The sequence below is a fragment of the Marmota flaviventris genome, chromosome 11, assembly GCF_047511675.1.
Source record: "Marmota flaviventris isolate mMarFla1 chromosome 11, mMarFla1.hap1, whole genome shotgun sequence".
Lineage (NCBI taxonomy): Eukaryota > Metazoa > Chordata > Mammalia > Rodentia > Sciuridae > Marmota > Marmota flaviventris.
The window spans coordinates 33,702,865-33,715,256 of record NC_092508.1 but is presented as its reverse complement, the minus strand read 5'-3'; the positions used below and the strand labels follow the sequence as shown (position 1 = coordinate 33,715,256).

Genomic DNA, 12,392 nt, shown 5'->3' with positions numbered 1-12,392 from the left:
TGAGAGAGGCAAGAAGGCAGCCTTTATTCCAATCAATCCTATCAAAATCTATTTTCCCTTTACTGCTCAGCTGTTAAAACAAAAAATATGTTAAATGGCTCAGAAATTAGGAATGATCCCTGCTGATCATTAGCAATGATCCAGACTGAACTTTCCTCTCTCTTAAAAAAATAAAAAATAAATGTGTGTGTGTGTGTGTGTGTGTGTGTATATATATATATTTATATATATATATTTATATTTATACATCAGGGAGATAATAAACATTTTTATGGAACAATTTTGTGTCAGGGACTAGAAGGAAATTCTCCTTCAAAGATTAGCCTGACAGCCCCCTGGGAGACATCCTGCCTGGGAGGCATCCTGCAGCTACTTATCTCACCTGAGACATCCTGCGGCCACCTATCTTCCTGAAACCTATCTTCCTGAAACATCCTGCGGTTATCTCACCTTGTGCAGACATCCAGCAACTGCCGATAAGAGAGCTTCCCCATCCCCACCATATAAATACCCCTGTGTGAACAATAAAAGTTTGCAGCTTGATCAGAACTTTTGTCTTGCTGTCACCTTTCGTGTCTCTTGTCCCTTCATTCCTCCCCATCTAGGTTCGCTGCCCACGTTGATGTGTCCTGCCGGACGGGACAATTTTGCCACTTGGTTTCTGAGAGTTGTTAATGTTCACACTTTCGGCATAATAGTTGGAAAATCTAATGTTTCTAAAAATATGGTGTGGGGGGCTAGTACATAGAAGAGCTTCATTAATTCTTACTTTCTGTGTTCCATCCCTGTCTAATCCATTCTCATATTTTTTTTCAGGATGGGAAACACCAATGTTACTCCATTCTGAACTGTCATTTATATGAGGTGCTCAATAATTCTTTAATATGTCCCTTCCAAGATAGGTTTTTATCATAATTTCTGAATTTTAAAAAGAACTCTAATCTTTCATCAGTCTCCAACCTTCCCTCACCAAAACCCAAAACTGAATCAAAAAAAACAAAAAAGGGCTGGGGATATAGCTCAGTTGGTAGAGTGCTTGCCTGGCATGCACAAGGCCCTGGGTTCAATCCCTAGCAACGCAAAAAAAAAAAAAAAAAAAAAAAAAAAGCACGTACCACTTGCATAGTAAAACAGTTTTTGACAACTATAAGCAGGTCTTGTGGTTTTAACCCTAAAGAAGTGACTGCATGTAGTTCTGACTACTTGGGAGACTGAGGCAGGAATATCACAAGTTCAAGGTTGGCCTGGGCAACTCAGGGAGACCCTGTCTCAAAATAAAATAAAAAGGACTGGGGACATATCAGTAGTAGAGTGTTTACCTAACATGTGTGAGGCCCTGGGTTCAAACATTTCTACAATATAAAAAACTGTAATATAAAAACTGAGATGTATTTGGACATATAGCTAAATTTTTCTCATGAAAATGAGAGGGTTGATCTAGAGGGATTGTAACTCTGCTAATCTCTAGGACCTGGCTCATAATTAATGTTTTCTGAACATTATCAGTCATTTCCAGTACCGTTAATGGCTTTAGAGGGCAGAACACAAAGGAAAGTGCATGTACCAATAAGAAGTAATAATTTCTACAAGTGTATTTCTCTGTAAAGTTTTATATTCTCCCTAATTCCTTAATTTCCTAATTAAGGTCATTGTAAAAAAGGTCATTAGCTTTGGTTTATAATGCTTTGTATCAGTGCTTCTCAAATTTAACAGTGTATCAGCATCACCAGGAAGATATGTTGAAGCAGAGTGCTGTGTCTCACCCCTGGAGTTTCCGATTCTGTAGGTGGATTAGGGGCTCAAGAATCTGCATTACTGATGAGTTATCAAGTGATGTGGACGGCAGGGTTCACATTTGGGGAACGTTGCCTTAAATAAAACTTATATATAATAAATCCCATGCCCCTTCCCTCTTCTTATACCTTAGAGAGTGGTCCTTGATTCCCAAATAAAATCTCCAGAAAGGCACATCAGGTTTTTATTTTTAGCTTTTACATGAACAAAGGTTCTTTCTATACCTTATGTGTTTTTATTGTACAGCTAACCCCATAGCTAGGGCTTACCTGTAAAAAGATAAGGAAACACCTGGAGTAACCTGCATGCACAGTAACACATTCATTAAGCATCTTGAGTTTTGTAAGTGACGCGACATTATTTTTTGGGCCCACTCACAGCTCTCAAGCATTTTATTTATTTATTTATTTATTTTGGTACTAGGAATGAAACCCAGGGGCACTTTACCACTGACCTACATACCCACCCCTGTTTATTTTTTGAGACAGGGTCTCACTAAGTTGCTGAGGCTAGCCTGCAACTTGCATGTGCCACGATACCTGGATCAAGCATTCTATTTTAAAAATAAATAATCTATTTCTGGTTTGGGTGACTTCATAGACCTTCTTTCATGTGACATAGGCTCCTAAACCCAAATGTTTCCTACTAAATCACTATTCTCACAGCTCTAATTCTTTGTGTTATACTAGGGGAAGTGCCTTTGCCTGTGCTACCCCTTTTTGTGTGTGTGCATGTGGGGGAGTGGTTGTACTGGGGATTGAACTCAAGGGCACTAGACCACTGAGCCACATCCTCAGCCCTATTTTGTATTTTATTTAGAGACGGTCTCACAGAGTTGCTTAGCACCTCTCTTTTGCTGAGGTTGGCTTTGAGCTTGCGATTTTCCTTCCTTAGGCTCCCAAGCCACCGGGATTATAGGTGACGCCAGATTTAAAGATACGTAGTTAGTGTAGCTAGGTAAATCGGGTCTGATACAGAGAAAAATAGACTTGAGTCTAATAAAGAAAATGGAGTCATCTGAGTCTGGGAAATCAGAAACCGCACCTGGGAGATTGAAATGTTATTGTCCCCAAGGTCCCCTGGACCATCCTAAAGAACTGTTAATGAAGCAACTCCCAGCAGATAGGGAGGTGCTAATCAATTCAGCCTAAGCCCTTCCTGCGAGGATCACTCCCCACACCACCCCCACATTGGCCCACCAGTTTCCCACCTTTTGGCCTTCCCACCTGCATCCTCCAACACATGTAGGATAAAGGGAAATAAGCAAGATAAAGGACAGGAATGTAGAAGGACAAAGAAAACCTTAGATATAAAAGGGATGGGACTTCCTCATCCCACAGATTCCGACTTTTGGATCCCCTGCATCCTGGGGGGGGGGGGGGGGAGTCTGTTCTGCTATCCTTCAATAAAGCCTTTTGCTTTCTACTCTCCTGCTTCTCTCGTGTTATACTTCAGCATTTGGGGAAGCAAGGACTTGTTCAAGGTAACCAGCAGTATCATAGGCGAGTGCCACCATGTCAGCTACCTCTTTGTATTAGTTATTAAAATTTCATTTTATTGAGCACAAGTACCCCTTGCAACAGGAGAGGAGTACAGATAAGGAGCTAAAGCAGCACGAGGGAGCAGAACCCTAGATGTCCTGCCAGGGTATGTAATAATAATAAATTTTGACGTCTCAGGGGGATAGAAAATTCTGAGAAAGGGTTGAAGAATGTTTTACATGTCAAACTTTGCTCAATTGCTAAATAAAATGAATCACGTGTTTTTTACATTCATTGGATGCAAATCCATAATGAAGTTTATTTATATTTTATTGAATTATTAACCCAAAGAATTGATACCTTTAAAATCAGTGAAATTACAGTACGGAGAAAAAAATATTAATGACAATTAAAATCATAGCTTAGTAGATGGGCGCGGTGGTGCATGCCTATAATCCCAGCAGCTCTGGAGGCTGAGACAAGTTCAAAGCCAACCTCAGCAGCCGTGAGGCACTAAGCAACTCAGTGAGACCCTGTCTCTAAATAAAATACAAAATAGGGCTGCGGACGTGACTCAGTGGTTGAGTGTCCCTGAGTCCAATCCCTGGTACAAAAAAAAAAAAAAATCATAGCCTATTTATTTCCTGATCTTAGGTATATCATTTATAGTTCAATTTTGAAATTTGTTGAAGTGAAAATAGTACCATTAGACTAAAGGAATAGAATACTTTTTCAGAACCTCGACGTACAGACTTGTATCCCATTAATAATCTCAAGTTGAAAACTTTGCTCCTTGGTCATTTTGTATAAAGTCTTGAGAAGTATTTTAGAATTTCTTTACATTTTATTTCTAGTCTTAATTTAAAATTGTTCTAGAGGAGACTTCATTAAAACATGATCCTGAGTCATCTTTCTAGCCCACCCTTCCCTCTTCATGGCCTGAAGTACAATAAACATTAAAATAAAAGGCTGTTTGTGTTATTTTATCAAAATAATGACAAACCAAATTTCTCAAATAAAAACTTAACAAAAACCATGAGAGCCTTAGTTTAACTTAATTCAGCTACTTAAAAGAAAACTTACGGACAGAAATACAGTTTTATTTGGGCTTTGTGATATTTCAATTCAAGTTTAAACAATGTTTATAATTATTCCCCCTGGGCAGTAAGTTCTACAAGAAGTAAATAAGAGACTGTGGTTCTAGGAAACTACCAGTAAAAACCAGTTAGTTAATGATTACTATGGAATTGAAACTTTCATAACAATTATTCTCCAGCAACAATCTTCCATTAAAAACATTGAAGCACTCACTGGGAAAAATGTCTACCACTTGATGAAATCTCTCATTTAGTTTAAATTAAAAGAAGTTCACAAACATATCAATAATGAATTTAGACTTTCCTTTTAAATTCTAACAGCTTCTATGCACACAACATTTTTATACTGAATTAAGTAAATGGGAAGAAAAAAAAAAAAAAAGGAAAAGAAAAAGTTTAGCCTTAATGTAGAACTGTGGGAGAAGAACAAATGGGAAGAGGTTTCCATACTTCAAAGTTTAAAAACTCCTTTATTTAATTTTGTCATTTCTGGCAGCTTGGTATAAAGCAGAACTATTTCAGAACAAATTAGGCTTACCCTCTCAAAGAACTATTCTCTCTAGATTCTTGAGAAAATAATGATGCTTACTATATAGTAGTACATGTATTTCTCCTTGGCTTGATCAAATTACTTATGTATCTATGAATTGTGCTCCTTAATGACTGAAAATTTCTGGGACTGTGTTTAACAAAACTAATGGCACACTATTGGGATAATAAAAGTTGACGTACACAGGGATATTAAAATTTTTAAAAATTTCACTACTTTTTAAAAAAGTTCTCTTTTCTATTCAGTCTGAGGAAGATATCAAGTAAAACAGGAAAGAAACAAAAGCATACTTGCAATGCTGGCCACTCAGCATCAAAAGGATGATAACCTTTCTGTTAAATCGGTTAGAATTAAAGCAGGTATACAGCAAGTAATGCTACTAAATGTCAAATGTTTCAGAAGTCAATACCAAGATATAATGATCTTCATTTCCATGGACAGACTCTATTTTTCTTTTCCCATTTTTTTATTAGAGCTTTACAATTATACATAGTAGTTGGGTTCATTCTGACAAACTTATACATGCATGGAAACTGAATTCAGTTCATGATTCTCTCTTTTTCTCTATAGTACTGGACAGACTCTAAATAGGTAAAACAAACAAAGAAATAAAATACTCACTCATGTAACGGAAAGTCTCTTCAGCAAGGACTGGAGAGAGGGCATCAGATGCATGGTGCTGGTGCTGAGGCGACTGTGTCCAGTCCTGATTTTCATACAGAAAGAGAGAGTCTACTCTTAGCTTGTACTGTGGTAGCTGTTCTTCTAGCAGATTCACCAGCTCAACTTCAGGGAGATCCTCATTGGAGCAGACATCTAAAGAGGAGATACCATAAAATGAAACCAGTGCATTTCAGTTTCTTGGGCTACAGAAAAAAAATTGATGAAATTAGTTTTTCAAAAGTAGGAAACCAAAGAGACATCAGACAAGATAACTTCTCTACTGATTTTTATTAACATGTTCTAGTACTACTGTTAGTCTCTCTCTAGATTTCTTTAAAAAGAGAACTTCCAAGGTAAAAATGATAACCACAGGGCTGGGGTTGTGGCTCAGTTGTAGAGCACTTGCCTCACAGGTGTGAGGCACTGGGTTCGATTCTCAGTATTGCATATAAAAAAATAAATAAAATAAAGTCCATCAAACAACAAAAATTTTTTTAAAAAATGACAACCATAAAATTTAACTACACATTATCTAAAAATATATTGCTTAGTGATAATAAAATTATGTTCTTAAAATTTTAAATGAATTGGAACAAATTTCTTATTTCTTCCTTATCAATCTATTTAACACTGTTTTTAAGAGTTCTCACCTTAACTTATATGCTAGAGGCAAGGGGAGCAACATGAAACGACCAGCAGAAAATAGCCAATTCAAAAGGGATTAAATTACAGTTTCTCTAATAATAAAACTTCAATTCATAGAAGGAATCTTCAAAATCTGGAAAAATTACATTTTAGTATATTTGACAGCGAAGTAAGTACTTGATCATTTTTTATTTTAAAAATGTGATATACAGAAGCCCTTACTATATTAGAAGAAATTTTAAAAGGGGAGGGAAAAAAATTTCTTCACTTTTATAGCCTTAACATAATATAAATTTAGTATGATACAAAGAACATCAACTTGTCAGTCAGATAGTCCTGAGTTTGAGTCTGCCACTGCATGATAGCTTATATAATCTCTATGCCTCAGTTTCCTCATCTATAAAATGGAGACAGTGACAGTATCTGGTGCTTTCATGGCTGCTCTATGAACTAAGTGACATAAATGCATGAAAAATACCTATATTTAGGTTCAATACCTGGCACACCATGAAGGCATCTCTAAATGTTAGTTATTTCTATTACTATTTTGCAACTGAATTTTTTTTTATACCTAGACATCAAATCAAGGCTTCAGTTCCCATAGAATCTAAATAATCACAAAAAAATCAATGGTAGAAGGCACTTCAGAAATCATCCACTATCGCCTCCTAGATAAAAGAAACTAAGACTTAAAAATGAGTGAGTTGCTGAGGACCACTGGATTTGTGTCTCAATTTCTTATCCAGCACTATGCCTACTCAACTACAGGTCATGTCTTATTGCTGTCTCCCATTTACTTATAGGACAAAGGCTTACCACTTCACTTGTCCTAGAAGGCAAGTTCATACACATCATGTCTCTATCATTCCACATTAGTCTCATGTACCTCCTAATTCCTTCAGGTGCCTAGCCTAACTTATTTTTCATTCTTTTGGTACTGGGGATAGAACTCAGGGGTATTCAACTGCTGAGATACATCCCCAGCCATATTTTGTACTTTATTTAGAGACAGGATGTCTCACTGAGTTGCTTAGTGCCTTGCTTTTGTTGAGGCTGGCTTTGAACTGTGATCCTCCTGCCTCAGCCTTGCGAGCTCCTGGGATTACAAGTGTACGCCACTGTACCTGGCTTATTTTTCATTCTTAATACTAGAAAGAACATGGAATTTGGCATTAGACCTAGTTCCTAAATCTGATTTCTCCACTTATTGGCTATGGAATGTTAGACATATGACTTACTTTTTCTGAAACTTAATTTTCCCCATTTGTAAAATAAAGAGATCATTTTCTACACACAGCAGTTAGAAGTAAAAAAACAAAACAAAGAAACAGTTAAGGCACCCAAGGTAATGATTGGCACATAGTAGGTACCCACTGAATACTACTCATATCACTATTCTCTCACAGGCCCACTGTCCCTGAATACAAGTTGGATTTTCTTCTTTTTGTGTCTGTTCCTGGCTTCCTGTTCCCAAGACTATCCATCATTTAACACCTTCCAAATTTAGCCATTTATATAAAAAAGAAAGAGTTATCCCTTTTAACATGCTTAAAATACTAGGGCTTAAAATAGAGAAAATACAGGATGTGGTATTTATTTTTAAGAGATCTGATATTTCCTTTGTGGGTGGTATAAAGGAACATGCCCTAACTCTGGCAAAAAAAAAAAAAAAAAAACAACAACAACAAAACCCACCACCATCACCACCAACACCACAACAAAACTAACCAAGAAACCCCCAACAAAGTATTTAAGAATACAAAGCTTAAAAGAGTAAACTTATACTACTTGACCTGAACTTACCAATTACAGTTATTACAGTTATTGTTATTTTTTTTGGTACCGGAGATTGAACTCAGGGGTACTCCACCACTGAGTCATAGGCGTGTACCTTCGCACCAGCACCAACTACAATTTAATGAGTCAAATACAATGAGACTAGCAATATTGGGCATTCCTATGCACCCAGAAGAATAAGCAGTGGCTTCATAATCCCAAGGAGAGATGAGGTTCATTTAAACTTTAATTATAATTCTGCTAACATTTGGGAGTTTTCTTTTAGTAAGTGTTAATGAAATCCTCCAAAAATTCAAACTCACCAATTTCCTGCTTCTAAAATGTAATTTAAAAAATTAGGGTACAATCCAGGTTTAGTAGATAAATATTCTTCAGACTAGTTCCTCCTACTTGCTTACATATTCTGATGTACTCTTTTTTTTGGGGGGGGGGGGGTACTGGGGATTGAACTCAGGGGCATTCAACCACTGAGCCCCAGCCCCAGCCCTATTTTGTATTTTATTTAGAGACAGGGTCTCACTGAGTTGCTTAGTGCCTCACCGTTACTAAGGCTGGCTTTGAACTCATGATCCTCCTGCCTCAGTTTCCCAAGCTGCTGGGATTCTGAAGTACTATATTATTCTTCTGTTTGTAACAAACTTTACAACCCACCCTTTACAACCTTATCTTCCAATGTCTCCCCATCAAACCTACTTCTTTCTATTCACATTGCCTCCATTTAGGTTCAGGGCTTCCTTGTTCCTCTTAAATAGGTCCTCAGAATTGGTCTGCATGCATTGCATTCAACTCACCCTCCAAATCATCTATCACTCTCCTACTTAAGGCTAGGAGAGATTTAGTGGGGCAACGTGGTGTATGCCTGCAATCCCAGTGGCTTGGGAAGCTAAGGCAGGAGGATTTCAAATTTAAAGCCAGCCTCAGCAATTCAGCGAGGCCCTAAGCAATTCAATGAGACCCTTTCTCTAAATGAAATACAAAATAGGGCTGGGGATGTGGCTCAGTGGTCAAGTGCCCCTGAGTTCTATGCCTGGTACCAAAGAGAGAGAGAGAGAGAGAGAGAGAGAGAGATTTAAATTTCATCTAGCCAGTAGAGAAAAACCTCATGGAATATTTTGGGCAATGAATAAAGATTTCAGAAGGGCCATGCCTACTGGTAGTAGGAGTAAATTAATGCTATAATAAAGAATATTAGAGTATGGTACAGATATCCACATAACAGCCACACAAAATATTAACCTTATCAGCAAATAATCTGCCCAAAACAAATTTTTAACACTCTTCCAAGGAAGACAACAAAATCCAAATAGCTAACAATTTAACAGTTATAATACTCAGCATTCCATAAAAAATTGCCAGATATTGCAAAGATTAAACTAATTTAAATCCATAATCAGATGAAAAATGCGGCAAGAAAAAAACTCGGTAGTGACAGAGATGACAGAATTAGCACAACATTAAAACAGTTAATAATTAATGTGTTCAAAGATTTAAAAGAGAAACATGAATTTAACAAGAAACAAAAGATATATCTATAATTATAAAACCAGGATAAAATTGGAGTACAATCTCAAAAATGAAAAGTTCACTAGATGATTAACCAATTAGATATTCTCTAGAACAAAAGAACAGGAAAATCTAAAGGCATAGAAATGGAAATTATCCAAAATTAAGCATAGGATGAAAAAGACTGGGGGGAAATTAAAAAGAACATCAGTGACTGCTTCAATCAGCGTCATAGAAGAGGAGGAGAGAGGTGAGAATCAAAAACATACCTGAAGAATAGCCCAAAACTTCCAAATTTAATTAAAACTATAAACCCATAGTTTAAAGAAACTCAACAACTTCAAGCAGGATAAACAAAAGGAAAACCAGACTAAACCAAACTGCAAAACACCAATGATAGAGAGAAAACTCCTAAAAGCAGAGAAAAGGGATACATTACATTAAGGGAAAAAAGAATGAACTAACACTAATTCACTGGACAGAGTGCAATGTAGATAACAATGGAAACCATCATTAAAATATGAAAAAAAAAAAAAAGGTCAACTTAAAATTATTTACCAGTGAAAACATCTTTCAAAAAAGGTGAGAATTTCTTCTTTCTTTTTTTTCCCAGACAAGCAAGAAATAAAAAGTGATAGAAATGGTAAATCTGTGGGTAATAAGCCTTTGGTCTCATAATTTATAATTAAAGTTTTAAAAGAAAAATAATAAAAGTATAACATGTATAACATATGTAGATATAAAAGGCATGACAATAGTAATACGCAGAATGGTAGGGGAAAATGAAAGAATATTATTTTAAGAATACTACTTTATGAAATACTATAATGTTATCTGAAGATAGGCTGTGATCAATTATGATACATATTGCAAGCTAGAGGAACCATTTAGACAAAGAGAAGATATAGCTACTAAACCAACAATGGAATTAGAATGGAATCTTTAATAGAATACTCAATTTTTCAAAATGAGGACAAAAGAAAGAACAAATAGAAAACAAATTGTAGCACAGTAGACTCAACTAAATTAATAATTACATTAAAAGTAAATAATCTAAATGTTATAATTAGGAAGCAGAGACTGTCAGACTGGGTTAAAAAAAGACAACAATTCAACTGTAATTTACCTGTACAAGGTGTTCTTTAAATGGAAAGATTTATACACACACACACACACACACACACTCTCTCTCTCTCTCTCTCTAACAAAACATTAGTAAATCAATCTTGCAATATGTGGAGAGCAAAAATATTTCAATTTTATTCACTTTAAGTAATTTTATCATAAATATTTTATTATTTATTACTTTTATTTCTGATCTTACTTAGGATGACTCAATTTGATAAAGGGAATTCTTGAGACAACATCTGTGAAAGGCTAATTTTTCTCCTAAGAATGGAAATATGGCAAGAATATCTGTTCTTATGATTATACTACCAGTATGACTCTGCACCATGTACAGCCAGAGGAAGGAGAAGTTGTGCTCCATTTGTGTACAATGTGTCAAAATGAATTCTACTGTCATGTATAAATAATTAGAACAAATTAAAAAATAATAAAAAAAGAATATCTGTTCTTACCACTTTTATTCAACAATATAGTGAGATCCTGTCCTAGTCAATGGGGCAAGAAAAAGAAATAAAAAGGCATCCAGATTGAAAAGCAATATGTAAAACTGTCTCCATTTTCAGATGACATGATGGTATCTATAGAAAATACAAAGGAATCTACCAGAAAGTTACTAAAACTAATAAGAAATCCAGGCAGTTGCAGAATACAAGGTTAATATAAAAATATTTCATTTCTATATGCCAGTAACAGTTGAGGAATGAAATTAAAGAAGTAATGCCCTTTAAAAACAAAAATATGTAAGATTAAATTTTATAAAATGTAAGACCTGAACAACAAAAACTACAAAATACTGTTAAGAGAAATTAAAGAAAACTTAAAAAAATGAAAAGATATATCAAGTTCATGGATTGAAAGATCCAAAATTCTCCAGATGTCAATACTCTATGAAATGATTTATGCAATTCCATTCAAAATTCCAACACTCCTTTTTGGTAGAAATTAAAAAGCTGTATCTAAAATTTATGTAAAAATGTGAAAGATCTTGAATGGTCAAAATAATTTCTGAAAAAAAAAAAAACAAAATTAGAGGATTTGCATTACCTGATTTCAAGATTTACTAGTTAGAGTATCAAGACAATGTAGTATTTCTGTAAACATAGACTTGGTGAGTAAAGCAACACAATAGAGTCCAGAAACAGACACACATATATATGAACTAAGTGACCTGCAATGGAATTACCAAGATAATTTAATAAATTCACAGGAACAACTAAATATTTGATTGGAAAAAAATATACATACAAAAAAAAAAACTAGATCCTAACCTCATTTTATACTTAAAAGTAACTATAGCCAGGCATTGGACATATTCCTGTAATCCTAGCAGCTTGGGAGGGTGAGGAAGGAGGATCTCAATTTTGAGGCCAGCCTCAGTAACTTATAGGGAGCCCCTAAGCAACTTAGCAAGACTATCTCAAAATAAGAAATAAAAAGGACTAGGATATGGCTCAGTTTTGAACACCCCTGGTACAAAAACAAAACTATTAAATGGACCACTGACCCAACTATAGAATCAAAAACTATAAAACCTTTAGAGAAAACAGGACAAAATCTTAGTGATTTTTTATATATGCAAAGATTTCTCAGAATGGCACAAAAAATGAACTGTTAAAGCAAAAATTGCTAAAATAAACATCAAATTTAAAATCTCTGCTTTTTAAAAGACATCATTAATAAAAGGGAAGGAAGCTAGTTAGAGAAAATATTTGCAATCCATTTGTCTAACAAAGA

General features: G+C 35.3%; 1 protein-coding gene across 2 annotated transcripts in view; it reads right to left on the bottom strand.

Annotated features, from left to right (window-relative positions):
- The window catches only part of Trak2 (trafficking kinesin protein 2), a 57,495-nt gene that overhangs the window by 24,352 nt on the left and 20,751 nt on the right, over positions 1–12,392 (bottom strand). For both annotated transcript variants that reach the window (XM_027941727.2, XM_027941726.2), the window contains one exon: positions 5,544–5,738. In XM_027941727.2, the coding sequence (XP_027797528.2) occupies positions 5,544–5,738 (195 nt within the window). The remainder of the gene's footprint in view (positions 1–5,543; positions 5,739–12,392) is intronic.